At 36.9% G+C, this 18,609-nt stretch overlaps 1 protein-coding gene across 4 annotated transcripts in view; it reads left to right on the forward strand.

The window, feature by feature from the left end:
• The window catches only part of LOC119798246, a 30,324-nt gene extending 14,838 nt beyond the window's left edge, over positions 1 to 15,486 (forward strand). For 2 of the 4 annotated variants that reach the window (XM_038307602.1, XM_038307604.1), the window contains exons 2-11: positions 3,973 to 4,207; positions 4,290 to 4,407; positions 4,515 to 4,605; positions 5,144 to 5,231; positions 8,335 to 8,465; positions 8,570 to 8,771; positions 9,420 to 9,507; positions 9,827 to 9,893; positions 10,473 to 10,544; positions 13,448 to 15,486. In XM_038307602.1, the coding sequence (XP_038163530.1) occupies positions 4,099 to 4,207; positions 4,290 to 4,407; positions 4,515 to 4,605; positions 5,144 to 5,231; positions 8,335 to 8,465; positions 8,570 to 8,771; positions 9,420 to 9,507; positions 9,827 to 9,893; positions 10,473 to 10,544; positions 13,448 to 14,386 (1,905 nt within the window). In that variant the 5' untranslated portion in view covers positions 3,973 to 4,098 and the 3' untranslated portion in view covers positions 14,387 to 15,486. Of the gene's footprint in view, positions 1 to 1,582; positions 1,693 to 2,963; positions 3,217 to 3,972; positions 4,208 to 4,289; positions 4,408 to 4,514; positions 4,606 to 5,143; positions 5,232 to 8,334; positions 8,466 to 8,569; positions 8,772 to 9,419; positions 9,508 to 9,826; positions 9,894 to 10,472; positions 10,545 to 13,447 lie in introns of those variants that run through there. The other 2 variants (XM_038307605.1, XM_038307603.1) reach the window with 2 other exon arrangements.
• The last annotated feature ends 3,123 nt before the right edge of the window (positions 15,487 to 18,609 follow it).

Below are 18,609 nucleotides of genomic sequence, written 5' to 3' on the forward strand. Positions count from 1 at the left end.
GATCTACAAACAGAGGAACTGAAGGTTTTTTCAAAAAAGAATAACAAAGTCAAGCTCAGGGAGGTACTCCAAAGTGTAGCCACATTAAGCAGTGCAGTTTTAGAGAGCTAAGATAAACATACATGTAATTCAAATTTTATTATTTTTAGACATTGCAAAATTTTAACACTGTTTGTTTATCAGCCGAATTGTAAAGAATATGTGTTATACAAAGAATGAAGGAAAGCCTCGAATCTTATCAAAGCTGTCTTCACTTTTAAATAATGTTGTAATGCTTTACTTTTTCTTTTAAAGCCACCATTCACTGGATGGACTGTTTCTCAAACATTTCATGTAAGTTATTTTAGCCTAAGTGTGTGTTTAAATCTAGGCCCATTTTCCAGATAGAACAACATTCCAACCCAGGACCTCTACCTGAAAGCCAACAGTGCTACCAGCTGTGCAGCCCCATGCCACTGATGTGGTTTAAATGCTGCTGCATACTGGCTAGAATATTTACAATACTGGATGATTGCTTATTTTAAGTTAGCTACCTCAAAAAATAAAATCTTACACTTGATTTCAGTATTATTTCATGTCACCCATAACAGTAAATAAGAAATATAGAGCAGGGCATGACCAAAAGGGTTTTTTTTTCTTCACTTCTTTTCAGAAACTAAAGTAGTTTCAGGAAAGAAAAAGAGGTTAGGAAGTGGTTTTTTGTCTAACTGGTTTCTGTGGTTGTTTTCTGGCTCATGTCTTTATAAAATAGAGTGAGAAAAGAGAGTCTGTGTTTTTAGTTTTTCTGTTGGACCAGGTAAGGGAAAGTCCAAATGTCAGAGGAAGACATAAACAGAACATTAATTATTCTAAACAAAAAGATAGGACACACTGTTGAAGAAAGCCAAAACACTTTAATTGATTTGGTAATGCTATTCGAAGATTATTTTTATCTTTACATTTTTCTACTCTTTAGTAGATTTGTTGTACGATCTACAAAAGTAACTCATTGGGATTTCACGATATTAGTCATGCATGCACAATGCTGTATTGAGTGTTACACAGTCATTTCTTGAAATCTTGAAATGCATTGAAGAGGATAAACCTATTTAGCATGGAACTTGCATGAGGCTATCTTTAACATGAGATATAAGCTCCATTGACGTTAATCCCAAATGAAAGATCATGCATACAGTGAAAGGGGTTTCAGAGATCTTTATTTGTGTTTTATTTTTGGCAGAATAGCAAAGAAGCATTAAGTAATAAAAAATATTAATTTAAGTGTTATTGAGCCCCACAGTACCTGTAGTTCAACAGCCTCAATGGAATATCTGACTCACGGATGGGTGGTTTTTTATTTATTGATACCATAGAAGCTCATTAAGTGTTACCGAAATATCCACCTCCTTTTTGCTCATAATAGTTCAGTGGTTTCTGGTAAGGCACCTGGATAAAAATACATAGTTCCTGTTTTTTATAACATCATCATTTGGTAGCCTATAGAATAATACTTCTTATCAGATTAAATCTGTTTACGGGGGTGGAAGTGTTGTTAGCAGGATGTGCACCTGTCGAACTAATGGAACATTTTTGTTTTTTTTAGAAAAAACCTTCTGACCTTTATTAAATCTCATAAACATTTGAGAAGAGATGGTGAGAACATACAAATGAAAGGAAACATGTGGTGCAGAAATACTTTGAATAATCAAGAAGGTGAAGCTAACTAATTGATCCATTTACCAATTTGCAAACATTTGATGATATATGATTTTAAATAATATTGGTGTTATTTTTGTGTGTGTTTGGGAGTTGTTAATGTTCTGCTAAACTGGATTACATACATGACTTTGTTTGGTTAGAATTAAATTTAAACCAGTGTTTGAATATTTAGAAACTCTTGCTTTTGCAAAATTTACAACAACTACAACACTTTCTTGTTGTTGACCTTTTTTTTGAAAGATTGTTTTTGTGAAAAGTAAATGCTGCAGGGGACTGTGGGTGTTTTTTGGTCAGTTATAATTCACCTCAGACCACAAATGCTAGACGAAACCCAAGCATGCATTTATTTTCATCATGTTTGTTACACAGTTCAGATGCTCCTGTGATTCCGATGCTAAAGCTGAGAAGGATCAGATTTAGTTAGGTATCAATAAAGTCATTTGTGGCTTTAACTATGTGGCATAAGGTAACATTTGTACGTAAGTATGTGAAAATTTTTCAGATTTCATCAAAAAGGTGCAGCTATCCATTGATTGGGTTGCAAAAACTTTTGCTAAATGATTCAGTTTATGCTGGTATATTTTTGCACGATTTTTCTCATATGTTTCTTGATGTTAATCATATGCTAACTTAGATTACCAACATGAACTTGATTGGCAAGTATTTAAACTAAACCGGCGCTCATATCCTTTGCATTCCCCATCATAAATTATTGAATTTTTTTTTTTTTTTGTAGCTGCTATTTTGATGTTTTTGATGTTGCTGTGCCAACTAAAGGCTGCAGGGAACTGTAGGTGTTTTGCTCAGTTTATAATTGACTGAAATAACCTCAGATCACAAATCCTACATTAAAACCCACACATGTTTTTATTCTGATGCTAAAACTGAAAATAATCAGGCTTAATATGATGTTTGCCAATGAAAACACAGATCAGTGAAATCTTTGATGGTTTAACTGCATAACTGAAGGTTAACATACGTCAAATATTTAGAATTGGATAATCGTACATAAGGAAGCATACAAATATATAGCAGAACTGAAATTGCCTAGATCTCGTTATAAATCAGGCATTAAGAATATCACACAAATCTTGATACATTATGTTAAACTATCCGGATGAAGGGAAATAAAACAAAATACTACTCTAATGGGTGAACTAGATTTCCAACTATTAGTGAGAGGATATCAATGTGATGCAAAAATCATGAAAAAAAGTGGGTGGATCCAAACAGAGTAAATATATAAAGGATTTTATGAAGACAGCTCTCAGTTTTTACCTTCCAGTAGCTCATTCAATTATCTCTGTCTTATCGGTGTTAGCAGTAATTGTAGATTATATCTATACATAGAAAAATAAAACTTGTCTGGTACTCCTTTGCAGTACAATGGAGGAAGTTAAGAGATCTTAACCTGCTTTAGAAATCAGCAAAACACTGAAGATTTCCTGTCTTCACTCAGTTTTTTTTACCCTTCTCAAGAAAACTAATTCTTTGTGTAAAATTATGGAAGAAAAGCTGGTAGGTAGCCAATTTTAATTTACATTTCTAAATAACATGCTGTGATGAAGTTTTCATGCATTGATTATTAATACAAGCTGCTTAACAGACCTTGAAGTTACTTGTGCTTCATATTAGTACATGTGCACCTGTATGGCTTTATCTGAAAGTCCTTCCCAGTCGATGAGTCCTTTTGACTGCTTTCTTATTAAGGGGAAGTCACAGCAAGTCATTACCACTTGTAGACAGACTTGGCAAGTTAGTTTTTTTTTTTCATTATTCACTGATTTTAGAAGAAATCTTTTCAGCAGTAGTCCTATCACAATTTTGCTGCACTGCCTTGTGAATTGCAACCTCGTATCTTATTTTGATCTATTTCAATTTGGTGAAATGCAAGATCTTCGGACCCCCTTATTTTAAACTCTAAAATAAAATCCCATGCAACCAATTACATTCACATGTGACCTTAAGCGTAAACAGGGTTTATCTGCATGTAATTTAAACTTAGTATAAATCCAGCTGTTAGGTGACGTTTAGTAGGGCTAAGGTTGGTTTCACCTAACTGTTTAAACTGCTTTAGTCATTTTCTACCATGTGGTCTCTCTGTATATGCAGGTGGAACCACAACAACATTTCTAAGACATGACCTGAAACGTTTCTTGATCCTTTCTTTGATTTTCAATACAGTTTTTTTTTTTTTTTGGAGTCGGCAGGTGACTAGTTGAAGAGAACTGAGTAAAACTCATGTGTTCCTTTTTTTCTATTTGTCAACTACAGGATGAGAAGTGCTGCTATGTAATGAGTGATATTCTGAATTAAACACAATCAAACCTGCTGGTCACAGATGTTTGAAATCCCCCAATCTCAGTGGTTCATATCCCCTAAATAAAAGAAGTCATAAAGATGGAGAGAATGAAACAAGGATCCTTTCTGTTTCATCTTCTTCTTCTTCTTCATTTTCTACAAATCTACAGCGCTACAGGTGATAGCTGCCCCAGCCTTCCAATTAAAAGTAAGTTGTTTAAGTTTATGTTTTATGAAAGCCGTAATTATGTCTTATTTTCCTGCGTTAAAATGTCAGTGTTCATTTTCAGACCTCACTTGTTACAATGACTATAATCATACCATTACCTGCGTGTGGAACAGCTCAACGGTCTATGATCAAACACATGATGATGTGTGCACACTGAATAAAGAAATGGAACGTTCCAAGTAAGAACAAAGTTTTTCTTTTTTTATTTTATTACTTCTATGTTAAATGCTTTTAACTCATTTTAAATAATAGATGATTAAAATAAAGTCTTATGTCTTTAATGAAGTTCCTACAAAGCTTCCTGTGACTTAAAGCCGTTTGATGTCTCAATACCAGCCTTAAGAAGATGCTCGCTGGTCTTCCCACCTTCATATGTTGTGAGTACATGACACCACTATCTAATTTAAATAAATAATTTGAAATGTTGGAATTTTTTTGGGATGGGGATCATCAGATGCTGCATCTGGATTGGTTTATATTTTTATCATCAAGTTTTTAAAAATAAAGATTAAGTGTTCTCTTTTACGCATGCAACAAAATTAATTCTTAAAAGCATTTTGCTTCTCTTCTTTTTCATGCTTAGTCTGTCATTTTGCCAGCGATGTGCAGTATCAACATAGATAAGAGAGTTAAAATCAATTTTATAAAAGTGAAAAAAAAAAGGCTCCTGAAATATAACAGACAACTGATTTACCTGGGTCTTTTAATGGATTTGAATATTTTTACCTCAACCTTTAAAGTATTTTCTTAGCAAGAAAAACAAAACACATTATGCTTGATGATTTCTTTTACATAAACATAGATGTTTAGCTATCTTGAAGGACTAGCCACCGAAAGGATGTTTCCTCAGACTTTGAAAATAGGTTTGCGAGAGTTCTCTGAAAGTTAACATTATTTTATCATCTTCATTTTTAGTTTTTTTCCTACAGTCAGTTATCTATTAATGTGGGCTGCGACTCTTCGAAACATTATGAAGACATTTCCTACAAGCCAAGTTGTCACAGTGAGTATAAACAATAATGCTCAAACCTTTCTCACATCTTGTCACTATAATACTGTGAATTCTTAATTTAAATCATGATGAAGGTTGTTTTTACAAATAGAAATTTGAATACTGCGGTAAACTTATGTTCTCCCCCCTTCTTAATCCGGAAATAATATATAAAAGCTGTTGTAGCAAACTGATTTAAAAAAAAGTGTAATTTTTCTCTCCTTAGTTTATTCAGAACTATTTCTATATAATGGTCCATTTTAGCCCTCATGTCTACAATCTGAACAAACTCAGCCCAGGCCATATGGTAAGGTTTTAATAGTTCCTAGGTGTTACACCTCATTCACACAAGGCTTTTTGCTCCGGCAAAAAGAAATCATTCTAGTTGACTTTGTAAATTCAACTGCCTCTGTGGCACTGTGGCATCAGAGCCCTCATCAGATTTTGATAGTATCTAGTCAGTCCAGTTTTGATAAATGTTGGAGCAAACCTATACATTTTTATATATATCACCGTCCCATTTTAGAAAAGTGTAACCATTTTGGAGTAAAGAACAGATATCCTGAGTTAAGTTATTCGGTTTTCCAATATTCAGGATTTTCCGTGATAAAAAGGTAACTCAGCTCTAGTTTAAAGGTGTAGTGGAGGATTTTCACGAATTTTTGAAAAGCCCCTCCCTTTCCACTTAAAAAAAAAGCACATGCACAACCCACATATTAAACCCATATGTGAGCATGCACAATCCCATTTCTCCTTGTGCACGTTCTGTTTGAACGTTGCTGTTTGCATCACTCATACAATCTTACTGTACAAAAGAAGATTTGCAATTTTTTATTCACTCACCACCCATTGGAAAGTGGGGACCTTACGTAAACATATCACCAGAGTGATTGACAGTTAGGAGGACCACTTATTTTGATGATCTACCCCGAAAAAGAAATTTCTCCACTATATCTTTAAATCCACTAACATTATAAACTGTGAATGATCTAATGGTGTGCTGTACAGTAAAACTTTTACTCTACATCTCTTACATCTCTGAACTCTCGCCTATAGCATAAATGTTATGTGCAGCACAAAACGCTTTTTACTCATTTCCTTTGATCTTAAAAGGTATTTATTCCCAAGAGGGATGATGAACATTTGCTCTCCAAAATCTCCAGGCTCCTTCATTGAAGGACAAAACATTTAATCTGTAATGAGCTATAGACTCAGGGTAAGTTCAACAGATCCTGCTACCGACCAGAGTTGGTTCATGGAGCAACTAGGAGTAGTGACTTGACATAGGATAACGTCTATCTGACTTCTTGAATCTGAAAATCCAGGATATGCATTTATCCCTGGATTTACCCCAGAAGTTATTGTGAGTTCTCACTAATGAAAATTCTGACTCCAAACGAGACAGACAAGAAGTAAAAGGAGTATAAAAAGTACAGTAGTTTTAGAAAAATTCAAAGTAAGACTGGAAACTGTTTTCTCAGTGAATAAACAGATCATAAAAAGTATCCACATGAGGATAACCTGAAATCTCGATTACAATACAAATTGTTGTTGACATAAAGACTGATTGATGACTGACCTACTGACTGATTGATTGATGAGGCTGGACACACAGTCACTGTAAGGTTTGCCTTAGTATACAAGGAAACAGCACCCCCAGGTGGATGCTTCCATTCAGATTCTTTAGCTAGGTCTACCTTGATTTCAGTTCCGTTGGTGATGGGAGGAAAATAATCCATTGCTCCTATGTATAAATAAACTGTCTTTAGCATGCACCAGCTGAAGCCAGGTATTCATCTTAGTCGGATTAAAGATGCAGCTACAAACACAAAGTAGGAATATTTAGGCCAAATTTCAAAAGGACACGTCTGTAGGTTTAAGATAATTCCAAAGAAGTACTATATACCACCCTACCTCCCCACACACATTTTACTCCAGTTGTCAATAGCCTGTTGTATAAGAAATTGCCAATGCAATCAGACCTCCAAGAGTCCCAAAACCGTTTGAACTTATTGGTAATTTCTAAATCATTCAATTCTATTTCCTCTCTATTTCTAGACATTTGAAACAAAGGCAATCATCTTCTTTTTCCATATTTCCTAAAAAAGGAAGAAAAAAATAAGCATCCCATTTAAGAAAATGAAATGTTAACAACTAAATATGAAACAATAAAAATAATTCTAATATTAGTATTGTTAAAGTGAGAAGGATTTGTCCCCTTGTAAGGAAGGCTGTAGCGCCCCAGGGGCCTTCTCACCGGTTCTTTTCCTGGGAGCAAGTTAGTTACTACTCTTAACTCAAACTCGTTAAAACCATATAAAAAAGGACTATAAAAACAGGAGTAAAAAAGTAACAGAGTTTATTCCAGATCAAGTCGTTACAGGACAGAGAAAAATGCTTAGAGCTATGCACAGCTGTGGTCTCAAAAATCACGTCCGCAAGCGTCCGGCAAAGTTTGAGCCCCGAACAACATCATCTCCTGCTTCTTATACCTTCTGAGTCTGTGTTGCATCATGTGGATGCTTAGCTGTCCGTATCAGAAACTGACACGCCATCCATGTCTTGAACTCCGTGCAGGTTGCCTCTCTGTCTCAGGGTTACAGATACAGTAGCTCTCCTATCAGTCCGGCTCCAAGATGTGCCCATATCCTGTGTATTCTTAGAGACACGAAGGCTGTCCTGATTAGATGACCTCCGTACACACCGCGACATCCACAATGTGAAGGAAGGCCTTCTACTCTGTCTAATCTGACTAACAAAATAACAATGCACATGATGTATAAATAATAAAACCTAACAGTATCATTCAGTTGTAGATATTGTAAGATGAGACTGATTAATCATACATAGGAATTATACAATGTTTAGGTTTAAACAATAATTGCTTAATTTTGGCTAAGAGTTACAGTAATGGGGACAAAGAGCTGTAGTGAGTTTGGGATACATGCTGCAGCGGCCTAGTCTTTCATGTGAAATCTCAATGAAATATGTTGTTTGTATTGTTGTACAGTAAAGTGACAAATCTAAAAAAGTTTAATGAATTCCAAATACTTTTGCCAAGCACTGTATACCATCTGGTGTCTATCTAGTAATGATAACATTTTTGATTTTACAGTAAAGCTGAATCCACCAGGAAAACCTAATGTGAACCAGACAACTGTGACCTGGGTAGCCCAAACTCAGAAACATGTCATTGATCATTTCAACTCTCAGCTACAGTGGAAAAAAATTAATATGTTGTGGAATGTAAGTAATTGCTCAATTTTAATATAAATGTACACTTTCTGAGTGAGTGGCTTACAAACTGTAGCAACCTGCTAATTATCTACTAAATTCTTTCTATTTTTCAGGATTCCTCTGTTAAGACTAAAGAAATTAAATGTGAATTGCCATGTGAGGCAAAACTGGATCCCAGTTTGCTTATAAAAGATGAGACTTATGAAGCGCGTGTTCGTGTGGAGGCTTCAGAATCGTATAGTAAGGGAACCTGGAGTGATTGGAGCCCCACGGTGTCCTGGGTGTCACAAGTGGGAATGGAGAATCCAACATCAGGTAAAATACTGGTAGACATTAAAGTTGACTAGTTTAATCAAACCTTTATTGAATCACAACTGTTCAAGTCAAACCCAAGTAAGCATCAGTCAAGAACTGGAACATAAGCAAGACATTAACCTCTCCTTGGTAGTTTTGGCAATGTAAGAATTACCCCTATCAGGCAAGGAATGTTCAAGAAACATTTTCTGAATCTGTCCTTGAAAGTGGGAAAAAATCCTAGACACAAAAGCACAAACAAACTTTAGGGAGAACCTCTACAGATTCAGACACATCTGTAGAGTGGTGACAGTGGTGTCAGATGTAGGAGTCTGAACCTGAAATCGAAGGGTTGACTCTTCAAGCCCTGGCTCTGGCTTTCAGTGTTGTTGTCCTTGCGTACACTTCACCTTCATTGCCTAATGATGGTGGTTAGAGCGACTTTTGGCACCATTGCACGGCAACCTTGTTTCTGTCAGTGAGCCCCAGGGCAGCTATGGCTACAATTTACCTTGCCACCGTTAGTGTGTGCGGGAATTGGTGAATGACTGAATGTTGCGAAAAGCGCTGTGGTCAAGTTTCCACTAAATAAGTACAGGCCCTTTAACTTTGTTAACTACATCAACTAATGCAACCTTCTCTGTTCTGTTTTTTTTTTTTTTTTTTCAGAGTGGGATGTGGCTCAAGGTGCTTTTACCCTGGTAGCATTGGGTCTTTTGCTCACTGGCATAGTCATCTTTATCCGCAAAAAAAAACTGTGAGTTTAAACACAGTGCAATGTGTCTTTTGATTGTTTAACTTTAACCTAGGCATCCCCAAAGTCGGTCCTCGAGGGCCGCTGTCCTGCAGGTTTTAAAGGTATCTCTCCTTCTGCACAGCTGAATTTTCATTGATTGCTAATTAACAAGCTGTTGCTGAACTGCAATCATCAGAATCAGCTGTGCTAAAGCAGGCAAACCTCTAAAACCTGCAGGACAGAGGCCCTCGAGGAGCGACTTTTTGGGATGTCTACAGCTGTGATGTTGTCTCAAGACATCTTTGTGTCTAATTTATGGTTAAACTTTCAATTATTTCAGAATCTATGTGGTGAAGAGTTTCAAAGGTGAACCGTTACCAGATCCTAGGAAATCTGACATTTTTCAGGTAATTATTTACGATTTCCTGCTTTGTATTTTGTTTATCTTTATTGTAAAACCTTTAATAGATTTAGGTATGAAACCCATCATTTTATATTTGAAAATGTTGATTAGTATGCCAAAAACATGAGTCGTAGCAAACACAACTCCATATTTTTGGTAAAAGGCAGTTTGGCTTAAACTCTGTGGTTTCGTCGTGCAGTATCATCTGTAGCTGAGTACAACGATTGAAAAAAATCGTACAATGTATGCCCGGCTTTAGCAGCTGGGCCACCTGTAGCCAGTGCTAAAACTGAGCGATGATTTACACCATGCTCATATGATACAAAAACCCATGTTGTAAAGAAGTATGCTTAAACACTTCAGAATTTAGGTTTCTAGAAATACTCAAAAATTTGCAGCTGACTGTAATGATGGTTCTCACCTAACCAGGTTGAGTTGATGCAAACACACAGACATTCAACAGTTCTCAGATTGTATTTAGTAAAACTACTTTTGGGAAAGCATGCATCATTCCTCTTACTTAAGTTATCGTTTATTTCAAGGTAACTCTATCTTGCTAACCCATCTTGTTTTTTCGCCGCAGAATTGGTTTAATCTGAAATCTAAAAGTCAAGAAGTTTCCTTTACGTCAAGCTCTGAGAACCCTGCAGCCCAAGTGAGTTTGTGTGGTTTTCCTTTGTGGTTTCATTTAAACTGTTAGTAGTCACTATTAAAAAGGCTTCTCAGAAAAATGTTATTCATTTTTATGCCACAATTCTTGAAATAAGATATTTCTCTAATATTTGGGATAAAAGACAAAATGCAGTAAGATAAAGAAATGAACACAGTCTAAAGCCCTGAACACATTGAATCCAATTTTGCATGCAATCGGATAAATCCGATTATGTTGATCGAGGTTGTGGCGTTAAGTTCACATTGAAAGTAAATGTGGATGAACACACTCATTCACGGTTTTCTGCAAGGGGGCTTACAAAATCTCCGACTGAGAGGGGCCCAATCCCAAACCACACCCTAAGTACCGACCTTGAACCATCATGTGGGGGGGTATAAATGAGAATCCCTCCAGACGAAAAGGAAAGCAGTCATTTCTATGGAAACACAGTGATGCCCCATTTGCATGGTTGTAGCTGTGTTGCGCAGTTCTACACTGCATTGAACATTTGTCGTTTCTAAAAAATACACTATATCAGGGGTCTTAAACCGGTTCCAGAAGCTGTGTGGCTGCAGGTTCTCTTTCCAACAAAGCAGTCGCATACCAGACTCCAGCCATTTGTTCTGTGCGCTCCTATTCTCTTCCCCTATGCACTAATCCTCTGTTTGCGGGTTCCGGCGCTATGTTGGCCACGTTAAGGGCCATCCCGAACCACGTAGTGGGTAGGGCGAGTGGACTGTTCAGCCCTTAAAAAGCAAGTCAGTACAGGCTCGCTGGAATTTGAAAGCAGGTGTATCTAATGGTGGAGGAAACACTGTCATTCAGATGTATGTTCTGCTGGTTTGATGCATCTTTGTCACACTGATAAAATCACAAGTTAGGGGAAAAAAAGACATAAATTCCAAAAGTTAAGGTCCTCTTTGTAATTGTTTTATTTGACTATATAGTGCAGCTGTCTCAAACCGATTCTAGAAAGGGCCGAGCGGCTGCAGGTTTTCTTCTAAACAAAGCAATCGCACAACAGACTCCATTCATCTCATCAAGTCATCATGTTCCGATTGGACCCAGTTGATGAGATGACGGGTTTTTGCCCGTTCTAGGTGTTGTGTTCTTGTGAATTGGAAAAGTGCTGCCGCTGAAGATGATGACATGTAATGAGTGCATGAGAAAGCAGAAGTACACATATTGAGAAACGGCTTCAGTCATAAGTAAAATAAATCATCCCACAATTTATATTGCTGCATTTTCCTCTTTTTTTTAAACGCAGTTCCAGTTAAATTTCTATAGGCTTATAAAGATTCTCTATCTGTTCTGGTTGCTGCACAGACTCATGAAGTGTGGCTTTGCTTTGTAGACGTGCTGAATGTTTTTTTTCTTAATAACTTTGCATAATCATCCCAGTCAAATGTGGGAAATGGTTTGAATTTCTGGGGTACTGAGACAGAACTGCAAAGATTGGGATTTGCTCACCCTATGTAGTCGGATCCCCTCTATACGCAGTCATTGTGTAAAGGAAGGAAATCAGGTTGGAGATTATGAAATTGAACGCAACCTGCATGACCCAGCCCTGAACTATCTATTGAACTTTACTAATTCATTAGTAAAAAAACAACAACATAATTTTCATTAGGATTTGACAGCAGAAAAGGTCTAACAGAAAATGGAAAACATGTGTAATGTAATACAACAGTGATAAGAACATAACCGGGCACTGACAAAAAGCTTGGAGGGCTGGGAAAAAATTAATAGGCAAATAGGAAAGCTAGTCTAAAACTGTAGATCAAAGTGTCAGAGTTTTCTTCCCATAACAGAGGTGTGTTATCTAACTAAATGATAAAAAAAAAATTAGATAATTTTTAAGTTAAACAAATTTTATTGAAATAAGTCAAACTTATAAGATATTTACTCTACTTCTGTTTACTCTGATATCAAATAAATAAGTAAGACTGATTTTAAAAAAGGAGGCTCTTATGGCAAAAATGATTAGTCCGGCCCATATTAATTAGAAGTTCCAATCCCCTATTATTCTGACTACATGTGATTGAATATTAGCATAAGCTTGAATATTTTTGCCAAATTGAATATTTTTGGTATGACTGGATTGTGAAGTGAGTCTTCTGAGGAAATCTTTCATAAATGCCTGCATCATCAGCAGTAAATGTTTGGACTGTCCTTGAGAAGGCCATCAGACTGCTACAGTGTCATAAACCAGCAAGCTAAGTGGTTATGCAGACCATACCATGCTTGAAACAGCAGCGTGATAGGCCTTAAACATAACAAAAAAAAAAGGAATTCGACCATTTTGTACAATCAGTATCAATCCTAAACAAACAATGTTTTTGACAAGATTGATACTAGGATCTGGTCCCGTCAGTGCTCCTGTCATGTCAGGGACATCTCCTTGGAGGCTACGAGCCTCTGAATCCTTAAAGGGCTCTCTTTCATCAGCACCATCACTTCCTCACTGCATCGCTGCTTAGTCCTTGTTACTGTGTCTCCCTCCTTCCCTAGATTGCCTCCTCACAGCCTGTACTACTCATCATATCACTGTTGACCTTCTGCACCATTTCTGCAGCCTCTAACCATTTCTGTTCCATTCCAGTCTCTGCTTTTCTCCCTGCCATTTGTCCATTTTCCTTGTATTTTCCATTGCTCTCACACATCACTAATAGAAAACCCCTAGTCAGTTGACATCTGGTTCTCTTCCAATACGGCGGTGTAGTTTCCTGGCCTTAAAACAAAATATGAATAAAAGAAAAAAAAAAAACTGAATCAACACACATAACAGCAACTTTAACTAAATGCACAGAAAGTCATTTAAAGACAGAAAGTAGTGATACAAAAACAGCTGTTTTGGGGTTTTTGTCTTTCACCTCCGCTGACCATATTTCCTCTCTCTTCCACAGACTTGGTTAAGTTCTCACTTTACTGGTGAATACGTTCAATCTTTCTTGAGCTCGGTGGAAATCGTCTCTCATGAAGTAACCTCCACTGTGGATGCCATGATGTTCTGCAAGGCAGATGTAAAGATGATGCCAGAAAGCAACACATTTGATTCCAGCAGCTCCAGCTTTTCCAACCCCAGTTACTCCAAGCTTTACCCTTGTGTGCCAAATGAAAATCCAAAGTCCTGTGCAGGTGATGGCCCTTACAAGCCTGTTCAGGGTCAATGTGACGACAAGAAAACTGAACAGGATAAGGAATTTTTGGCAAAAAAAGATCTGGAAATGGTCAAGTTGCTTTTTATGAGAGCTAATGAAACGGATTCAGTGGTGGTCTCAGACTATGAGAAGGTTGGAAAGCAACAGGCTGAGCGCCTCAGGCTCCACAGTGTAGATTCAGGCATGTGCAGTTGTGAAGAAGTCAGTCAGGAAAGCATGGAGGCAGACTGCATCAATATGACTGAAGGACCAGATGAGGGAACAACCCACATGGAGGAAAAAGAGGAGGAAGGCAGGGTAGGAAATAAGACAAAATTAGATTTTAAGACATTGTTTGGAGGCAGTGGGAACATTTTGGCCAAAAACTCCATTTGTTCCGATTACAAACAAATCCCCAAGCTCTGGTCAGAAGTTAGCATGATAGCTGAGGAAAATGAGAGACAGAAAGACAGCACAGAGAAGGATGATAAGCCTTCTGAAACAACTTGCTTTCTTTTCCCTCCTCCTCTTCTCAGTGCCCTCCCACAGCAGCCATTAAACAATGATGGGTCAACTTTAAGCTCATTTTTACCACCTCTTCACGGTAATGACATACTTAAGCAGATGGCTCTTTCAGGAAGTGCATTGAAGCAGTCCTGTGCTGATGGCTACATGCCAGTGGGCAGAAAAAGAGCTGATGATTGACCTCAGTACAGTCAGACATAAAATATCATTTTTCTCAGTATTTAACCAGTACCTATTGTCTAAATGGATGGTTAGCTTCAAACAATGTAATTTCATTAAACTGAACTTTTTGTACTGGTTAATTTATAAGTATATATTAAATATGAGAAACAACCAAATATATGAATGTATATAAAAAAATGCACTTTTGGTTAGCTGGTTAAAACAGCTGAAGCTCATTGTGAATGAAAACTCATTCTGCTTCTTCCATCCACTTTTCAAACTGGATTGAGTTCGTTTATTTTTTTTATTTTTATTTTTTGTGCATATCGTGAGCAGGTTTGAAAGGAATACACTGGAATGAAATTAAATAGAACAGCTATTCTAACCCTTGTTGAACCTTTTTGGTTCAAGTTGTCATCACAGCAGCAAGAAAATGTAAACTATTTAAAGACACTGTATATCGTTTTTTTGTTTGTTTTCTTTCCCAACAAAGCCCATTTCTATAGCTTTCATACAAACAGTATTGTTACCTTTTAAGATTATTATCTTCTTTACAGTCAATATAAATGCAATGCATTTCTGTCTTATAGGACATGATGAGAGAAAAGACTAACTAAAAAATCCTAAAAAATGGATCAGCACCTGAATACATAACAGATAAGTTTTCAGTGTATAACCCTCCAAGACCAATCAGGTCTTCTAGTTCCAGTCTACTCTGTACACCCAGAACTAGAAACACACATGGAGAAGCAGCCTTTAGTTTCTATTTTGACGTATCTGGAGTAAACTCCCAGAAGACTGTAAAATGCTGAAATCCTGAGTTCTTTTAAATGAAAGTTAAAAACCCATTTGTTTAGAACTGCCTTTGTCTGTTGTAGTTGGACTGTTAACTTAGGTATTGTTAGTTAAAGGTTGCGATCCAGCTGTTTTATATCCTTATGTACCTCCTTTTATCATGTTTCTTTACTTGCTTTTATTCTGCTTTTTGTTTTACAAATGTTTTTTGCTTTTACCCTGCTTTTATTTCTCTTCTATTTTATTATCTAATTCATGTAAAGTACTTTGAATTGTTCATTTAGTACTTAATTGTGATATACAAATAAACATCCCTTGCCTAATTGTCTGTCAACTTAACTAAAATGTACTGCATAAAAAGAAGAGGAAAAAGTCTTGAATATGCTAGTGAACTACTAACCTTTAAATTCTGAGATAGGTGAAGGCAATAATGGAAAAGAAGCAAAATATTTCCATATGAAGGCAGGGACAGTACTCAGCCATTAAGGTGCCTATAGCATTGACCTTTTTGAAAATATTACTAAGTCAACTTTATAAATGCCTTTAATTTGGTATATCACACAATCTTTGGTCTTAGGCCTGTCAATCAATAATATTTTGTCACAAGTAACTGCATTCATTGTCCACAGTTAATTCAATGTTAATCACACATTAAATATTTTTTTTCAAATTTTTTCAGTTTACCTCAGACTATAATTTTGGGTTAATGAACCCTATGCACAGCTGCTACTCCAAGCATATTCTACATTGTTTTATTGTATTAAATTTTTACTGTGGAGCACTTTATGATTTTTATCTGTGAAAAGTGCTATACAAATACATTTGATTTACTTACTTACTTCAACTGAATGTCAACAATGGTTGGTGAGGTTGCTTGAGGAACCAAAGCAGAGATGAGTTCTGACTATTTCAATTGAAGAACACAGGTAACAGAGGCAACAATCCAGAAATCCAACATAAAATGTTAAACAAACCAAAAACAATGGAGACATCAGGGAAAAACTAGCATGATGAGCTAGGGAGAGATGAGGTGAGAAGACAACTACAGCGACGACAAGGAACCAGCACTGAGTGACTGCCGAGGTGGAGTATTTAAGGGAAATAGACCAAAGGATGGACTAATGAGCTGAATTGGGAGCAGGTGTGGGTGGAACTGGCAAGAAGGAATCCAAGGGGAAAGAAAACAAGCACAAGGGGGCAACAAAGAGTAACAAAAAATGCTTGAATATGATGGAAAATAAATCTAAGAACAAAACAGAACAACTGATAACAGAAAACTGAAAACTCACAACAAATGGGAAGAATCACAACACTGAATAACTTACCCATCCAATCAGAGGCTTATCCTTCTTTGAAGCAACCCTATCAGCATTGGACCACACCACCACAAAGTCCAATCAGCAATCAGAGTCCAGTTTCAAAGAAACTCAAAAGCACAACACAGCTTCTACTGAACCAATCATCTACTCAGTTGGCTTCTTATGTCTGACTTGGATGACCTTGATTCAACCCTCCTCTATACCCTTCTCAATCTTTGCTATAAGCTCAATCTGTCCCTTTGCTGCTGCCTCATCCCATCGGATGATTCCTCTGGTGTTTACTGCATTCAGGAAGCATCCCCAACTGGCCCAGCAGAGGACTGACATGTTGAGCCTGGTTCTGCAAGAGATTTCTTCACAAGGGGACTTTTTTCTCTCCACCGTCGCAACATGCTTGCTCTTTTTAAAGGTTCATATGAACCTACACCTTATTCAGCTGGCATCCTTCGTAATTTTTCCCCATTCCATAATCAGATTCAGGCCTGGAGGAATTCAGCTTGTTCTAATTCATCACCGTATGCATATTATCAAAGAACATTTCAGTGCTAATGTTTCCTGAAGAGATCCCAAAGATTTAAATGTTGTATCAGTAAAACCCTTCTAATTGCCTTCGTTCTTTGTGTGAGTTTTTCAGGTTGAATTTCTCTTAGCATTTTGCATAGATAAACTAACTTATTTGGTGCATTTACAGTATATGTTCTGATATTTATATTATATATAAAGATAAAAAGAAAATATATTAAAAAAAATATTCTTGTAATGACGAAAAAACAGAAGACCCATAATTCAACCAGAACAATGAGAGACATTTAAACAGTTCATCGGAATGTGATACAGGCAGGTCGGGAGGGATTCACCCAAGTCGGCAACCGGAACTTCTTGTCTGTGTTTAGGGACAAACTTTGAGAGTTGCCGTGTCGTCACAGGCGCACCTTAGAGGATTCCTGAATCTGTTCGGTCTGATTTAGAGGAATTCTTCTTTGACAGTTAAACATTGCACAGGGTCAGAACAATGAGAGCAGAGACAGGCAGAATGATCAAGGGGACTAACAAGAGATTGGACTCCAAGAGCAGGTCCGGAGTCAGAGCCAGATGCACTTATGCTGCATAAAGCTGACACCTCACCTTTGTGTGGAAAAACTCAGCAAATGGACTGAATGATTATTGCTTCTTTATTGCAGATTTGCGCATTTAAAATGGTCACGTTAAAATGAAAAAATAAATAATAATGATAACAAAAGATCACATGTGCTGCTGTTGTTTCAGAGATACTTAAGATTTTCTTTTAGGTCACCTAGAGGTCAACTATCCCCCCATTAAGCTTCAAATTGAATCAAAATGATCTAGCCTACGTTTACAGTGCTACTTCATTAGTGCATATTGTTGATTTTTTTTTTTTGATAGAATCATTTTTAATTACAGCCGAGACATAGTACTTTCAGCAGACATTAGTGCTGCACTGTTCCTGATATAAAGTTATTGCATAACATCCCGTGCCAATTCTGTGCTGGTAATGAATATAACAATGGGTATGTACACCCTATTTAGTGGTTGGAATAATTGTTTACTTTTTATTACATCACCAGCCTCACAGACCCTCTGCTGTTACCCCTGGCAACCCAATATCATTTCCTGTCAAGGTCACGCTAGTCTGTCCACATTTCAAAATAAAAGCACTTTTGAATCACCTTGCCGTGACCATCATTTTTTTGAAAGCTCTAAAAAAAAAAAGGCCACTTTGGTTCAGTCAGACACAGCTCTGATTTGGCCGGATTCGGTGGTAATTGCTTGTAAATCTACCCCCGCAGAAAGCATTGATGCTGGGCAGTGTGCAGTGACAGGTCTGTGCTGAAGGTAAGGGAGGACGATTACAGACATGTTCACAAATAATTTTTTGCAAGTCCAAGTCAAGTCTCAAGTCTTGAGAAGGCTTGTCGCAATAATCAATTAATCGCACAAAAAATTCTAATCACTTGATTAATTAAAAAAAGTGCAATAATTTGCGTGCTTGCTTGTTTCTCCTTGTGTTTTCATCTCCGTCACTGAGACGGTATAGCTTAAAGGTTACTAGTATATCTATGGAATGATCATTATCTTGAACTGCTAAATGAAAAATACAATTCAAAA

This window comes from Cyprinodon tularosa, unplaced genomic scaffold (genome assembly GCF_016077235.1).
Source record: "Cyprinodon tularosa strain WSP-4 unplaced genomic scaffold, ASM1607723v1 ctg615, whole genome shotgun sequence".
Classification (NCBI taxonomy): domain Eukaryota; kingdom Metazoa; phylum Chordata; class Actinopteri; order Cyprinodontiformes; family Cyprinodontidae; genus Cyprinodon; species Cyprinodon tularosa.